This window comes from Galleria mellonella, unplaced genomic scaffold (assembly GCF_026898425.1).
Source record: "Galleria mellonella isolate WM207_F2 unplaced genomic scaffold, CSIRO_AGI_GalMel_v1 utg40, whole genome shotgun sequence".
In the NCBI taxonomy this organism is placed as follows: domain Eukaryota; kingdom Metazoa; phylum Arthropoda; class Insecta; order Lepidoptera; family Pyralidae; genus Galleria; species Galleria mellonella.
In genome coordinates this window covers 4753223-4772008 of record NW_026442094.1, presented here as the reverse complement: position 1 = coordinate 4772008, position 18786 = coordinate 4753223, and the positions used below count along the sequence as shown (strand labels likewise).

At 33.3% G+C, this 18786-nt stretch overlaps 1 protein-coding gene across 1 annotated transcript in view; it reads right to left on the bottom strand.

The window, feature by feature from the left end:
• The window catches only part of LOC113520265 (PAS domain-containing protein cky-1), a 178642-nt gene that overhangs the window by 80008 nt on the left and 79848 nt on the right, over nt 1-18786 (bottom strand). Inside the window, exons 4-5 of the mRNA XM_052898104.1 lie at nt 14347-14408; nt 12889-12978 (exon numbers count right to left, since the gene is read on the bottom strand). Of these exons, the coding sequence (XP_052754064.1) occupies nt 12889-12978; nt 14347-14408 (152 nt within the window). The remainder of the gene's footprint in view (nt 1-12888; nt 12979-14346; nt 14409-18786) is intronic.

Genomic DNA, 18786 nt, shown 5'->3' with positions numbered 1-18786 from the left:
AGATATATTATGATATTTTAAATTACTTTTACCGTAACAACTACATATGTATTTGTCAAAGGAACAATTATATTACGAGTATTGCGTTCATTAATAACTCATTTATCCGTTAAATTTATATTAGAGTTAACAGTTAACTGTGAAATCGTGTGTTGAAGATTTGCACCTTATAAATCAGGGACTTGTCAAATCGTGGACGATTTATGATATCTAGTATATATTGCAGGGGTGGCCAACCGGTCGATCGCGACTATTAGTCCAGTCCAGTCTAATGAGCTCCCTGCCAAGGTTTTCCCAAAAGGCTACAGCATGAAGTTCTTCAAAATGAGGTAAAGAGGTTTCTTCAGGGTCGGCAACACGCGCGTAATACCTCTGGTACTGCAGGCGTTCATAGACTACGGTAACCGCTTACCATTAGGTGGATCGTATGCTTGTTTACCACCTTAGTGGTATAAAAAAAAAAATCGATCGTGGCAAGCTAAAAAATATAATATTTTGCTAATCTAGCGGAAGATCAGGTGGTCCGTATGCTTGTTTGCCACCTCAGTGGTATAAAAAAAAAGATGTTCATACGCAATGTTCACACTAATATAAACAAGTAGTTACTAAGAATAATTTCCAATTATATGTTTTCCCTCTTAATAAAATAAAAAAAATACTACATAATTGTGTACTGAACTATGTTGTTTCGTTTGAGATTTCAAGGAGTATATAATTGATAGATCGCACAGGGTTTTGTCAGTGAACAGTAGATCTTGGGTCTAGTCAAGTCGGCCACCCCTGATATATATATAGTATAGTATCTATATTCTATAATGTCATTACTCATATCTGCAGTCGTCGAGATTTTCTATCGACGACTGCAGATGCAGCTGAATGCAGATTATTGGCTAGTTTGCAAAAGTTGAATGGATTTTTTTGTTTAAATAAAATAAATTTAACGTATATAGTAAAATAACTGTTTCAGTAAAATTGTTTACCATATATAGAAAAGGATTAGATGTACATATATTTATAAATCTACTAATATTACTTGCCATGTGATCCCAGCATTGAATGGACCATCTCTTCCTTTTCACGGCGGAGGGACGGCGAGGGAAGAGCAGCAGCGTCCTTCTTAAAACATCTCTAAAGTCTGACTGTGGTTGCCAATCCGCCGACCAAGCGTGACAACTATTGGCAAACCGCCTAAGGGGGAGGCTTATGTTCAGCAGTGGATGGTTAAGGGCTGATATGATGATGAATTTATAGTAAATATATATTACTTGAAAGGAAAGGAAATGCATGAACGGAAAAATTGTTGTTTCTTTTATGTATTTTGCTTTGTATTTATATATATATATATATATATATATATATATATATATATATATATATATATATATATATATATATATATCTCTTTTATCTCTTTTTATTGTGTAAGTAATGCAAATAAATTATAAATCTACATATATGTATATATTCACCTACTTAATACGAGGTTTTCCCAAGAGACTACAGCATGGGGTTCTTCAAAAGGGGGGTAAAGAGGTTTCTTCAGGGTCGGCAACGCATGTGTAATACCTCTGGTATTGCAGGCTTCATAGGTTACGGTAACCGTTTATCATCAGGTGGGCCGTATGCTTGTTTGCCACCTCAGTGGTATAAAAAAAAATCTTACTTGCATTTTTACTTCACTTAACATTATATTGTTATTTAAATATTGAAACACCGAGGCAAATCTCAATAAAATTATCATTTACATTTACATCGAACGCAAGTGTAATAAAGTTATTTTATATTACAAATTCATTTTCCCTTTCAACAAACACAATAAGTAGCCGAGAGCGTTCATTACGTTCTGAAAATGTTTATTTTACTGCATTAGAACTGCGGTGGGCCCATTGAATTTATCTTTGTATACATTGAATTATGTCCCTATAGAACGTTTTTTTGTAAAAAAAAGCAAAGTTCTATATATTTTTTTTATGTAACTGGAGATGGCAAATAAGCTGACGCGTTACCTGATGGGATGTAGCAACCAGTAATCGTCATAAATATGAATTTCATAAAATACATTATGACATCCATAGGATATACGTCGTATGATGTCTTTCCTATGGGCTAAGGTAATTTAATGAAACTAGAAAATATATTGCATTTTAACAATTACTTTAAAAATGTATAATGAAAAAGTATTTAGTTTAATAATATTAAGTTCTATTAAGACTAATTTATCGGTTTTCTCATAATTTCATTAAATTACTTAATTTTTATCAAATTAACACTAATCAATTATTATACAAACGTTTACAAAAATCTATATCATATAAAGTAATATAATATGCCGTGTGGTACCGGCATAGAAAAGGCCATCCCTTCCTTTCTCGTGGGTGTCGTAAGAGGCAACTAAAGAAGCTTATGGTGAAGGGATGGGTAGCAATGTCTCTCATAAAACATCACCAAAAGCCAAATTACAGTTGACAACCCGCCTGCCAAGCGTGGTAACTGCTGGCAAAACTCTCCCCCCTCAACCTTATGGGGGAGGCTATGTTCAGAAGTGAACAATTACTGGCTGATACAATACAAGAATCATCTGATTTAGTACTGTTTCATAAACATTAAAATAAAAAATAAATATACGTAGACTTGGCGTAGGTCACTACCGTGCGTTACAGTTACCGTTGTTACAAAGCAAACTTACCTATTCGATATTTCGATGATTTCGATTATTTTTCGATTGATTCCATACCGGAAACCGGAGTATTGTGGAGTATCAATAACCGTTAACCAGCGTTCGATTGTTCGATACTCCAAATGACCGGTCCAGTTACGTTTTAGATATTCGATATTGATTTTCTTATACATTTGTCTTATTGCTTATTTAGAGTTTCGAATTATATCGAGTTTTGGGTCGATACTAATTTATTGCATTAGTATGAATACGAATATTGACTGGAGATTGTTTTGCAATGAGGTCGGTATCATTAAGATTAAAAATTGATTCTTAATATTTTGGCCGTGGACGAGAAAATAAATCTACATCACATACATAAGTAAACTCCAAAGAAGATTGACTATTAAAGCACTTTTTCCGTGGGATGAAATTGGAATAATAATAATGATAATAGATGTGGATATAGTCCAGTTAGGTGTATCGTGTGGAATTCACCACAAATTAATCACGATGGATGCTTAAAAAACATTCCTTTAAAATCGACAATTTTCGGGCGAAATCTTTTATTTTTTATACAACATAAAATGGCAAACAAGCTGACGGCCCATCTGATGGAAAGTGATAATCGTCGCCTATAGACATGAGCAATACCATGGACATAACAGAGTATAATATTTTGTCTATGATACCCCCCATGCGTTGCCATTCTTGAAGACTCAGTGTTATTCCTCTGTAGCCAGTAAATTCACGTCATATATCACCCTTCAAACCGCCATGCAAACACAACTACTTCACAGTTGAAACACGAATGGGACAAAGGTACTCAAGCAAACGACTTTTGTACAAAGTCTGCCTCTGGTAATCTTGTAAGCTTTTCACTTTTACAAAATAACATAGTATATGCTATACTATGGTTAGTGTAGTATTACCATTAGTCTAAATAGAGTATAAATACAAGATAAACAACGGTTTCGTGTCACTTTTAACAAGGAAACAATGGTATTGCTATACAAACACTATAGAATACGGACACTATAGAGATGCGACAGTTTCTTTATGCTAAAACACGACTGTGTGTAAATGTAACCTGCTTACATAATTTTGCTTACTTTTTACGGTATTAACAAGATCAAAGGTAGAATAACAAATCCCATTAACATTAAAAATTGACTAACCTGACATACGTTGTCCTGTTCAAATTAATTAACAGAGGGAGACTTTGTACAAAAATCGATTGCTTGGGTACCTCTGTCCCATTCGTGTTTCAACCGTGAAGTAGTTGTGTTTGCATGGCTGTGTTTCGGTTTGAAGGGTGGGATATGGCGTGAATTTACTGGGTACAGAGGAATAACACCCGAGTTCTCAGGAATGGCAACACATGGGGGTATCATGGGCGAAACAGTATACTCTGTTATGTCTATAGTACTGTTCATGTCTATAGGCGACAGTTACCACTTTCCATCAGGTGGGCCGTCAGCTTGTTTGCCATTTTAAGTTGTATAAAAAAGAATTTTTTGCTTAAAAACTTTAATTGGTCTGTGACGATTTAATAATAATAGCCAATTTGGACCAGCCACTCTCAACCTACAGACGTTGTCCTATAAAAATATTGTTTTTTTTTTTTTAATAGCTCCATTACGAAAATAATTAAAGAGTGTGCCCAAAAAAAAACCGAATTCAATTGTGACATAACTAGTTACTTTAATTTAAAAACTAAACTACCAAATAGATTTAGAAAAAGTTTTTATGAGACTTATCTGTAAGTATATCCTCTGAGAAAAAAAAAAAGAATTTTCCAAATCAGTTCGGAACTGACGCAGTTGTGAGGTAACAAACATAAAACAAAATACAACCTAATTGAGAATCTTCTACAATTTGAAGTCGGTTGAAAATATAGTTAAAAGTTATATTCATTGGTAAATGTAGCCATTTACCAATGAATATAATATATTCTGTTTGTTGATTTATTTTAATCAACGAACGTTGTATTTTTTTTTACAACACGGGGCAAACGAGCATGCGGCTCACCTGATGGTAAGTGACTACCGCCGCCCATGATCACCCACAACACAAGGCATTGCAGGTGTGCTGCCGGCCTTTTAAAAAGGAATATGCTCTTTTCTTGAAGGCTATGTTGTCGTATCGGTTCGAAAAAATACTGCTGCTGGAAGTTTATTCCAAAGAGTGGTTGTGCATGGAAGAAAGTGCCTTGAAAAACGCACGGTGGAGGTCCGCTACTCGTCCAGATGGTTGGTCCAGTATCATTTGAGCCTTTGAACTGTGTTGGCCTAGAATCCCAGTTAAGAATATGCAATCCCTTCCTTTTCCGTGTCGTAAGATGCAACTAAGTGTGCTTATGGTGGAGGGATAGGCGGCAGTGTCCTTCTTTAAACATCACCAAGGCCTAACTGCCATTGCCAACTTGTCTGTCAAACGTGGTAACTACCAACAAAATCCCCTTTATTCAGCAGGCGTATGTCCAGCAGTGGACAACGGCTGATATAGTATGGTATGGTATTGTAGATGTAAATATGATGAACATGTTTTGATGTTTAAAAGTATTTTCATATATCTTACTTATTTTACTTTGAACCGGCTGAATGAAATTAAATTAAGGTACACAGATAAAGCATATTGTATTATATTAAATCGTTAATGTCACAGGACGAATACGGCGTAACTCAGTTTTTCAAACTTTTAATTACAACACTGTATTCATACGTCAATCACATATTCCAGCTTCCACTTTTAATTAAACATATAATAGAGACGGACAAGTTACGTAGAGCTTAATTCTAAGATAAAATATTATTTGTTAATCATATCTCGATAAAAACTAAACACATTTCAACCAGTTTCAAACATTCACTTGCTACAGATAATAAATCATCACATTCCGTTTCACGCTTGCATACGTATTAACATATTAAGATCAACGTCAATTACGTTCCAAGTTACGAGTCAACGCCGGAGTGTAACAAATGTTGGACAAACAAACAAACAAGCTGTATATGTAGATTAATGACAACCAGCACACTGCTTCTAATTGTGTTACATATTAATATAAGTCTTACTCATATTTGATTTATATTGTCGTAATTTTTAACGTCTTCAAGTGTTTTTATGAATTATTATTTGTAATTTATTTCGTTTTACGCAATAACTTTGATTATTCAAATGAATTGTTTTGATTTTATGCCTGCTACTTCGAACGTCCAAAACTCTAGTTGATAGGAAAATGATCTTATTTTATAACTACCCGATAACTTAAATTGTCGTTAAATAATATAACTATATAATACCCAAGTTTATGCCCAGCAGTGTGTCATTTATGGCTTAATAAATTATGTTTACTTATGGTTGTTTTACTTTTATTTCATTTTCTTTTCAAGCTTATGTTCAGCAGTGGACAGTTAACAGCTAAAATGATGATGACGATGATGAGTAAGTCAATTATGCGATATCACAATGTATAGATTAAATATATTTAAATTATGATAGTAAAATATATTGATATAATCCTACTGTAAAACTTTTAATAGAAACAACGTTCAATATTGCTCATGTTGTGTTAACTGGACAGGTCATAAAAATTACTGTATATTAATAATTTATAGTCCAAGATAAAGATTTCGAAAGCCCAATTGACATTAAGAACATCGAAATATCCGTGAAAAGTCACTTCAAAGTTCCTTCAGCACAACAAAGTGAATACAATGGCAATGCTAAACTACTACGCCTAAGGCTGGGACCTTACGATGCGTAAGCCGACCATTTTAATTAAACCTCCCCCGCCTCGAGATATTTGTACATGAACAGGTGTTGTACGGATTTCGGTTTGTAATTTAAAGGGTCAATATAAACTGGTTGGTTTTATTACAAAGGTATTTAATAGTGAACATCAATAAATCGACACAGTGGTTAGGGCGACGAAAGAGTATTGTCTGGTATTATTGTTCGGTTTGCATATTGAATTGTGCGTTGCATTGTTCGCGCAATGCACTACGTGTGTGGCTTTGGTTCGTTGGGCGGGTGGCGAGTTAATTTAATAGATTTCGATTAGTTTGGGGTGTTCCGTATTCGTTCTATTATTTTTTTTTTATTTTATTAAATACTAGTTTTTACTCGCAACTTCATGCATATGATAGGGATCTGTTTACTCACATATGTGTGTGTATGTGTTGTCTATGTTCTTTTCAATCCCATATAGTACATGTACACCAAATTTTATAGTAATTGATCAAGCCATTAAAACGTTAAGAATAGGAGAGGTAACAAATAAATTCACTTTCACCTTTACGATATTAGTAAGGAAAATATTCTTTAACAGCATTCTTTACTCAATTGGTTTGACATTTTTTTTCTTAAAATATACTCAAATACTACCAGAGGAAGACTTTGTAAAAGAGAATGAATGAGTATCCGTAGCCTGTGTGTAATAAACAAAAACTTAACAATGATATAGTCCATAGTACACATATACTCACAAAATACAGTTTGATATTTTGCCTGTTTTTGAAATCTCATACAATTTTCATAAATTCATGCAAACGTTGTTTTACTTTGTCTATGTTTTATGCATTTAGCGTGCTTACAACAAAGTGCATTCAGACAAATTATATTCAATAACTCTCTCCGTTTCCACAAAATAAACTGTCATAGTATCCATCACTCTAAGCATGTACTTCACTACATTGTGTACTGCGATGCATGCGTTCCATTTCAACGTCAATCCATTTTGATACATAAATAATTTAGAGAACATACGTACTAAAGAAATAAATGTTAGGTGAGACGTTCCGTTTCTCGTAGAAAATAATATAAAATTTAGCTCTATAATTAGCTAACTTCAGTCGCATCAAATTACGTAATAAGGAAGTAATGTTTAATCCATGGTAAAAATAATATTAAAATTGATTTATATAAAAAAATATCGGTTAATTGTGAACCTTCTTCTATTTAATATTGCTTACATTTTTTTTAATGAAAATACTTCGCGCTCTCAGAAGACAATTGAAAAAATGTTCGGAATCCTTACTAATATTTTAAATGTGTAAGTGAGTTTGTTTAATTATTACCTTGTACTGCCTTAACTGATTACTTACTGTGAAATTTAAAATATACGTATTATATAAAATAGAGAAGGATACAGGTAAATTTTTATCTTAGTAAACACATCTTCATCACGCAGATGTAGTCGCGAGTAAAAGCTAGTATAGCTATGATACACAAAGCATTTCTTAACATTGTCAAAATTAAAAGAAATGGAGTGACTGAAAAAATAAGAATTATTAAGATCGCCATAAGAGTGCCATCAAACGCCGTTAAGGCGTTAAGATGTAACAAACAAGCTTACTTTCCTATTTATAATATTAATAAGGATCATTGGATGTCATTATAAAAATATGTAATCTTTAACAATAAGCAAGTATTGCCATCTCTGCTCATAATTCATCCATCTCTCCTTTCCCACGATACGGTTCTTATAAGCCGTAATGTAATGATCTATACCGGCCATTATTACTATAAAAAACGTATTAAACCTTAATTACATGTTGATAAAGTCGAACATCCAACAAGATGACCCGAACCTCCCAGCAATATTTTATTGTTATTCGACAATTAAGATTAATGATAAGGCAATAAGTACTTAATTCAAATACCTAGTTAAAAACAATGCTGTATCGTTAATATGCTGTTTATAAGATCAAATTGGTGCGTGGGTGTGTCTTATTAGATGTAACAGTATTTTTGTGGTCATAATTTATTGATTATATGTGCATGAAAAAATTACCACTTTGGTAGTTTGATCTTTGTAAATTGTAAAAAAATATTACGTATGAGTTATACTTTTTATATCATCATTTCAGCCGTTAACTGTCCACTGTACATAAGCCTTCCCCAAAAGGGATGTTTGCTAGTAGTTGCCAAGCTTAGCAGGCGAATTGGCAACCGCAGTTAGGCTTTAGAGATGTTTTAAGAGGGACGCTGATGCCCATCCCTCGACCATAAGTTCACTTAGTCGATACCCACGGGAAAGGAATGGGTGGCCCATTCTATGCCGGGACCGACACGGCGGTATGGTATGATATGGCACTATTGTTTAAAAACATATAACAATATTGAAGAGACGATACTTGCGAATTAATTCACTCATGGACGTCGACCTAACAGTAAAGGGTAATAGTGTCTCTATTCGTAACAATCCCTTACCCATGTAATGTACTAAGACACTATAATCAGCAAATCAGTCTACGTAGACACTGTAGGCCTGATGATTATACAGTGATCTGAGTAATCAAGGGGTCAGTATACAATTTATACACTGGCCTGCAACAGTGTTGCACACATAAATATTGCAAGCACTGAGACCAACTGCGACTCGATGTTTATGGCCACAACCTTATTGTTAAGTACCCATGTGCCTCTATTGGATTAATTAATACTAAATGCCAATGATTTATTAAATCAGTGTTGCATAATTTACGATATAATTAGTTATTTATTACTAGCAATAGAGGGTGGCAACATCGTGGGAATCTACTAACTATATTTTTTTTATGCAACTTAGAATGGCAAAGAGGCTGATGGCCCACTTGATGGAAAGTAGAAACCGTCAACTATAAACACGAAAAGCACTACGACATCACCAAGTAGATTGGATCGTCCACGATACCCTTCATGCATTGCCACTTCTGAGGACTATGGTGTTATGTCTTCATGACCTATGACGACAGCCATATGTCATACTTCAAACCAAAACACAGCCATGCAAACACACCTGCTTCACGGCAGAAACAAGAATGGGACAGAAATATCCAAATAGACGTCTTTTATACAAAGTCTACTCTTACCCTGTGATGATAGTTTGGCTATTCTGTTTTAATTTGCAATATCCAATGAAGGGTTTTTTTTTAAAGTAGTTTTCTTTATACCCAACTGTCTGTCCCACTCGTGTTTCTGTCATTCAGCAGACTCTATCATGGCTTTTCAATTTTAAAGGTGAGATATGGCAGTGAAGTTACAGGGTACGAAGGCAGAACACCAGACTTTAGGAATAGTAACGCTTAAAGGCAATGATGAGGTCGCAGTACATTCTGTGATGCTCATGGCGCTCTTCAAGTTTACAAGTGACGGTTATCATTTTCCACCATGTAGTCCGTCTGCTTATTTGTTATTTTAAATTACTTAAAAATGCAAAAATATTAATTTTTATAAGTAACTTTTGATCTTGTGTATTTATACAACTACTAAGTATTCGCAAAACTAATCAATGCAATGTACAATGCAATATCATACTCTTTCATTAACTTTTCTATTTTTATATATTTGAGATGAGTCTATCATAAATTAAATATAAATCTTTTACAAAAAAGAGACATTTCCAAATATCGATTAGTAAACGAATTAAATCAATCGATCTCAAACTACATTTTTGATTGACGTCTACGTTTGTTTTTTTTTCTAATCCGTACACAGATACCATGACATTTGGTTCGTTAGTGACTGGCCTATCTATTGACATCTGACAACGCTTGCGGGCGGCCAATCAAAACAGAATCAGCAGTGCGATTGAGTGGAAACTAAGTAAAACAAAGTACTTGAGATAAGATTAAGAGGCAGATCGATGATAACGCTTCTCATTTATTCTTAATTATGGCAGATATATCTCGGGGATAAATATTAGAGTAATAGCGGGGCTCTTTGATGTGGAATTGTGATAAAATGAATGGATTTCGGTACAACTTGAAGATAAGTTATTTTGCATGTGCAATGATTTATTTTATTTTATCTAATTATGATAAAATGTTCAGATTGTTGTATAATTTGAAGATGAATTATTCTGTTTATGCAACAGTTTTTTTTGTTATACCCACTTGCGACAAAAGCGATGACTTTTTTTAAATGTGATGTCTATTATAACGACTTGTCGACACTAACAGCTATCGTTGACATTTCATTATTGAAAACGATTTCCAAGACGTTTGACTAGATTTCACATACTTTATAATGTAAACCAAATCTTAATTTAATTACAAGATTGTTATGTATATATGTATTGATTAATTATTACAGATTTTTATTATTGGACGCATTTAGCATATTAATATACCTAGTTATAAGATGTTATATCTGATCAATGTTGTTGGATTTATAGTAATTTATGACTTGAAAACTAAACACGAAGTCAATGTATGAACGGGCCTGTATGTGATGAAACAATTTAAATATTTTCAATCGACTTCAAAAACAAGAAGGTCCTTAATTCGACTGTATTTTTTTATGTTTGTTACCTCATTTCTCCATCAGTTGCGAACTGATTTAGAAAATTTATTTTTTATCTGAAAGTATATACTTAGAGCTTGGTCCCATAGGAATATATTTATACAACTTAGAATGGCAAACAAGCTGACGGCCCATCTGATGGAAATTGGTAACCGTCGCCTATAGACATGAGCAGTATCATGGACATAACAGAGTTATTATATTTATTTTATTATTATAGTTATTTTATTTATTTGTTTTTACATCAAAATACATTTATTTTTGCCACAATTACAGTAGATAGAACACAATCTTATTTATTAAAATTGTTAGGATATAGTCAACGCTTTATTTTAATTGATTTTACTATACTAAACCTTACAAAACATTTAATAATTATATAATAGTAAAAGATCTAAATGATATCTAAATATCGAATGATAATTTGAGTTGATACATCACCTTAAGCTAGTCCAATTCTGATGGAGTATTGTGCCAACACTGCCCCGCTGTTATTAATCACAATTTGAATATATTGACTGGCTATCATTAGGTGTACATTGGTGGTAGCTTCGTTTCACACGGACCGACAACGCCAAAAACATATGTGTACAGGTTGTGTACATTTTTTATTTTTATTTAAACCGACTTCAAAAAGGAAGTATTATAATTTTATACTATTTTTAAGTAATATCTTTAGGTCGATTATTTTAGTGATTAATAGTGTTTGCTTTCGTGTTTATTATTGATTAACCGTTTCTTTAGTTTAACCATCATGCCCAATGGACTATAAAACATTCGAAACAATATTCGTAAGTGAATTGTTTCCTGTTCTAATATAAAATATTGTCTTATATTAAAGAAATTGTGTTACTTAATTAGCTATTTGAATAATTATTATATAAATTTAATGATATTTTTTTTTTGTATACAATTTATATCGACAATAAAAAATGCGAATACATTTATTAAAATAATATGTTCGAGATAACCATATCAAATTAAATTCGAGTTCAAATACCGCCCGTTTAGATATTGTTGACTTAGACACACAATAATTATATAGAATATGATGTCATATTTTTTAACAATATTTCGAATGTAATTATTTCTTTTTAAAAGCTATCAAAATAATTAGCGATTTAGTACAAAAGAGACAAACATCCTGTAGTGTGGCGTGGTTTACAAAAGGCGCGGCGACGGCGGCGGCGGCCGGCGCGGGCGCAGCGAACAATAAAACATAGTGATTAATTTACCGGCGCGGGCGCACGCTAACGAGGAACTATTTGGGGTCAGATACGGTGCGTTTCGCTCTTAGACCCACCAGCGTGTTGAGATGTGATCTATATAGATCACTATAAAAATATAGGATCTTTCTAGATCCGTTTATTAGGATTAGAAAATTTGAAAGTTGCATTTTTTTATAACAGCATATTTTTATATCTTGTGTGGTCCCGGTATAGAATAGACCACCCCTTCCTTTCCTGTGGATATCGTAAGAGACGACTAAGGGAGGGTGAGGGATGGCCAGCAGCGTCCGTCTTAAAACATCTCCAAAGCCTAACTGCGGTTGCCAATCCGCTTGCCAAGTGTGGCAACTACTGGCAAAACCCTTCTTAGGGTGAGGTTTATATTCAGCAGTGGACAGTTAAAAGCTGATATGACGATGATGATGATAATAGCATGACAGATGACCACACCATGCTGTGAGAACACAGGGATAATACGAAACCAAATATGGTTCATAAATGCGATTAGCCGAAAATAAAATCTTACTTTTAACAATTGGTCGCACTATGTTAGTTCACTAAGTGTGTTTATTATTATTATTTATCAAAGAGAAACTGTTAAATAATAACTCGATACAGCCGTGACCCGCGTTCATGAAAACGGACTCCTATCATGTCCGAAACATATAGTTTCTGCGAGTAGATAAAAGTCTTATAAAAAGTTTAAGTACTCACCATCGAGTGTCCGAGATATTCGGCCGCGTTGTCGGAAATGTAGAGGAGTTTGCCATTCTGCGTCATCATCATCAGGAAGCCGTTCAGGGCCTGCGAACAATACGAGTTTTATCATTGGCTGTACTACAACGATTCTATTTTGTTAATATTCATCATCATCGTCATTTCAGTCACTATTCGTCCACTGCTGGACATAAGCCTCCCCCATAGACCGCCATAAAGAACGGTCCTGAGCCACCTGCATCCACTGACTCCCTGCAGTGCATTTTAGGTTTATCATCTAGTGGGGGGGGGGGGGGGGTCGTCCTATACTGCGTTTGTCCGTACGCGGTCGCCACTCAAAAACTTTTCTTCCCCATCGGTTGTCGGTTCTTCTATGTATTAATACTCATATAATAATTATTATTTATACCGATATTTTTCATCTCGTTCATTTTAGGGTTTTTAGTATTACAGATGATCTCTTATTTATCAAACTTTAAAAAATTTAACCACATCTAGGTATATGTAACTTAGGACACTGGGAAGAAAGACTCGAATGACCTTGTGTCTTTTGTCTTAGTATTGTAAAAAAACCACATTTGTCTATGAGTATTAACTATCAGTCATGATTGTTTTTCTGTAGTGATATGTGTAAAGATTAGAGTGCTGTAAAGCGACAAAATATTTCATGTGGGCCAGAGCATGGCCAAGCCTTCCGTGTTCCAAGACGGGCTACGAAATTTGTTGACAATCCCAAGCTTACAGGCGGTATCTTTTAAGTCTTAAGTTTAAGGCGAAACTTTTCTTCTTTATGATACCCAAAGAAAAGTATGTCAGGCAGGTGACCTTATATAATATAAATAAAATCATATTAAGTCGAACTCAAATAATTAAAATACGAGCAGAAAAATGAAGTTGTATTACATTTGTGTAATAGAGTAATAATGCAAATACTACTTTTCATTTCCAGGATATTGTAAAAGGCTTATAAGGGAACAAAGTATCATAATACAAGTCCAAGATAAGGAAAATACAAAACAAAACCTTTACAAGGCCGTATGGTCAACAATAGTGGTTTCATATCCTTCTTTAATGGGAATGTGGGCCGTTAATTGTAATGGTATGCTGTAGACATAAAATGTACAAATAGAAAAATAGCACAATGAATAATGTAGAGATTTATATAAAAAATCGCTTCCAACTTATGATTAAAACCCCCCGAATTAGAGTTAATAAGAGGTTACCACACACCACACCCCTTTAATATAACCTTACCCAACCACTGATTAGGAACAATGTATTTGTGTCCCTTTCCAAAATACAATAAACCTTTTAGCGTAAAAGAGATGAAAGATACATAAGAAATGAGAATTTGTAAAACTGGAATTACGGCGTGGGAATCATAAAAGTCTTAAACAGAAATGTTAATAAAATTGAAATTTTGGTGTGTAAGTTAATTATACGTAAGTTACTGACCTTGGAAAATCCAAAATTAGGCGCCGATGATGACTGTTGATTGATGTCAAAGCGTTTGAATACTGCAAAAAGAAAAGATTTGTTTAAAACAAATAACTTACCAGAGGGAGACTTTGTACAAAATTCGATTGCTTGGGTACCTCTGTCCCATTCGTGTTTCAACCGTGAGGCAGTTGTGTTTGCATGGCTGTGTTTCGGTTCGAAGGGTGGGATATGGCGTGAATTTACTGGGTACAGAGGAATAACACCTGAGTACTCAGGAATGGCAACGCATGGGGGGTATCATGGGCGAAACAGTATACTTTGTTATGTCCATGGTACAGCTCATGTCTACAGGCGACGGTTACCACTTTCCATCAGGTGGGCCGTCAGCTTGTTTGCCATTCTAAGTTGTATATAAAAAAAAAAACTTAGTTCGTAAAAATTATTGGATTAATCTTACTAAGTTTATGATGACGCGTAGATATATTTATTATTCTTTCAGACAAAAACCAATGAAAAGATTTGAATGTAATTTGGCATACAACTAGGTTATATTTTTACATTAAAATATAAGTTAATTTATATACTGAAGCACGCGAGCAAGGCCGGGGGAAACAGCTAGTAGTCTATAAATATCAGTGCGGTTTAAATAATAATGTATAAGAAGACGTTTGTATTTTTATTTTAATCTCACTGTCATCTAAAGACCTCGACCTGTCAACAATCATTTCAAATATACAGTTCGCATTGAACTTTTTCTCAATATTATAATATTCTAGATCATATACATCTAGATAGAGCATCTAATATAAAAAAAAGTTTTAAAAAGCAGTCCATTAGTTGGCTTTTAAAATTGAATGTTCATATACTTATATAATAACTAAATATCAATCTTTTATCAGGCTGTATAAATTTTCGAAAGTATAATAACAATAAAATAGTTAATATAAATAAATAAAATAACGGTTTTTGCGTTGAAAGTCACCAATTCTAAAATAAAGTACAATTGCAAAACCATGCTACTTTAATATAATTTAAGATTTTGTTCCACAAAAAAATATATCGGATTCAATTGTGACTAAACCAGTTATTTAGATTATCATTCAGATAAAAAAAAAATATTTTTCAAATCGCGCTATAAACGATGGAGTTAAGAGTTAACAAACAAACAAAAAAAATATAATTTAAGATTCTATTACACAAAAAAGTCGATTTGAATCGTGACAAAATTAGTTAATTTGTTTTAAATAAAAAAGTTAATTTGGTAAAAAAAAAGTTAATTTGATTTTAAAGCTAAGCATAATCGGTTGACTATGATTAAATTTTTAGGGGACTATACTGAAAGTATATCCTTTCAGACAAAAAGGAGCATTTCAAAACGGCTTAGAACAGACGAAATTAAAAAACGGAAGTAACAAAAGTAATAAAAAATTTGAATTGAAAACCTCCTCCTTTTTCGGTCATTGGTTGAAAATAGGCTGCTTTTGACAAAACATTTATAGAAAGATACTTTATTTAAATGTTGTTGATCTAAAGAATAAAATCGTATATAACTTTACAATACAAAATCGTTAAAATGATCTACATAATTTTCTGCCGATATCTCATCAAATCGATAAATCGTTATATCGTTGGGCATTAGACTAAGCTGTGTGTTGTCATTTATAGAGATTACACACCTACACGACGTTATGTCCATAAAACAGTTAATACGAATGTAATGTGCCCCGGGCTCAGAGTTTGATGACAAGAAATCATAACGTTATTATACGATGTGAAATGTCAGGTCTAGAGGGATTAGTACATCAACCGTGGGATCGCTGGTCTGGATTTTATAATTTGTATACGCAATCTGATATTTTTTTTATGATTAAAACTAAGTTTCTTGTTATATAGGTTTTTCTTCACCTATTTTTTTTTTACTTAATTGATTAGTTCTCCTTTACTTCATTGTTAAAGAAAAATGTAAAAAGTGAAAAAGTCTTCTATAGAGAACTCATTTTTTTATGAAACTTGAATTTTTTAGTAGCATTCTCTAAATTACTAAAACTACAAAAAAAGTATAAAAAAAAACTGTAGTAGTAATTATTTAAGTATTCTCAAAACATTTTACTGTGTGAAATATCAGTTATCACTCAATACAGTATTCTTATAGTAAACAAATTTCACTTTACCAATACTTGAACTGTACTACGTATAAATAATATTTTATGTGTAGTTTTAAAAATACATATAATTATTTGATCAAAGATAAAATTATTCGTATTGTGCTTTTCTGGTAATCAAAAATTATTTACCTGCTATTATTACTGTTATATTGATAAATAAGTTTTACAAAAACGCAGCGCAATTTTGTTAAGTCTACACGCTCCTTAAGGTCGATAGTGCGGTAAAACACGAACAATCGATAATTTGGGCCGGCCTACTCCAACGTTTGATACACATCTCTTTATTGAGTTTATGTGGAGTATTGTATTGCTCAACGTTCGACAGCCGAGTATCATTCTTAACCAAATTGTGAAAGACAGCCGCTTTGTCATTGGAGAATATGATTCGTAAATTATGTTACTTAATCTTTAATAATATCTGTTTAGGTATTTAAATTTTATACCTATTACTATAGAAATATATTTTAAATTTAAAAGATCGCTATTTCAGCTATATTTTTTTCTGAAATATTCTTTCGTAAACATTTTTTTTATACAACTTAGAATGGCAAACAAGCTGACGGCCCACCTGATGGAAAATGGTAACCGTCGCCTATAGACATGAGCAGTACCATGGACATAACAGAGTATACTGTTTCGCCCATGATACCCCCCATGCATTGCCATTCCTGAGAACTCAGATGTTATTCCTCTGTACCCAGTAAATTCACGCCATATCCCACCTTTCAAACCGAAACACAGCCATGCAAACACAACTCCTTCACGGTAGAAACACGAATGGGACAGAGGTGCCCAAGCAATCGACTTTTGTACAAAGTTTCCCTCTGGTAAAATCGCCTAACTATAGTATTATATTGTCTGTGCCTAACATAAAACATTAGACGATATTTACCTCAAATATGAACTGTTATAAACATTTTTTTCTATACAAAATAACTTGGATACATCCGTGACTGTCCCGTTAACTACAATTTTTTTTTATTTACACTTAGAAAAATTTTAACATAGTATTACTTTTAGTGGATATAATGAATCAAACGTTCAAAAACTAAAATACTAAGAGTATTAACAATATATAATGGTAAATAAACTTACAATTCGCAATATTTAATATTATTACTAAACATTACAAATAATATTAAAACCATTTTATATTCCTTTTAAACTTTATCTTGGTCATACTCCTTAAAAATCACAAAAATATATTCGTATCAATTCAAAAGCAAAAACAAGCCACAATATAATTATTCAATTGTGTTCCATAAACAAATTGGTTTACAATTGATGACGTTGTGAGGTAACAAACATAAAAAATCCGAATTAAGAACTTCCTTCTTTTTGAAAATATTCAGATTCAACTTAATTCCAGTATAATTATATGTTTTACAATCTAGAATACTTATTAAAAACTTTGTCATTAACAACTTCTTGTAATATGGTACAGATGAGGTAGAGGAAACTATTAGCTTTATCCTAAATCTTTCCCAATTGTACCATAATCTAGATTAATACATGGGATATTTTAATTTTCATAAGCTAGTCCGCAGGACGCATCTAGTTATTGAATGTACCTAATTATCTAATTTAAAAGATTAAGACAACTACACTTATTAAACAAAACACAACGCCCACGGGCAAAAATTCCGATTACATTGAAAATATCTATGTCATCGCATGCACTTATGGGATAAACATGGTCGTAATTAATCTATTCCATCTATCGATACTTTCTCGACCGGCGGCCTAGGAAACGATAAACAATAACCGGGGACCACCCGATAATATCGATATGTTATCTGTTGAACAGTTCTCGTCTCTAATGGCTCGCCACTATATATAAGGGGATTTACACTTTCTAAACTATCTCAAAAGGGGTTTGCTGGAGGATGGATTAGAATATTGATAAGTTATAACAGTAAGTCGACTCAGACGTACCGAGTAATAATAGTGAAGTGCGCTGTAGTGCATGTAAGTAACTTATAGGGAAAGGACATTGGTGGTGATAAGTATGATACGATCAAGTATACATTGTCATCATTATCATATCAGCCGTTATCTGTCCATTGCTGAACATAGGCCTTCTCTATAAGAAACGGGGCCGTTTCTAATGGCAGACTACCATTGGGGAGATTTTGCCAGTAGTTATCACACTTAGCAGGTGGCTGCAACCACAGGTTGCCTTCTGGTGGTGGTCTAATAAGAACTCTGGAAGGGAAGGAAGGGAACACGACAATATATATAAACGTAATTTAATAGCCATCGGCTTCGCCTTCGGTCGTAACAAAATTTA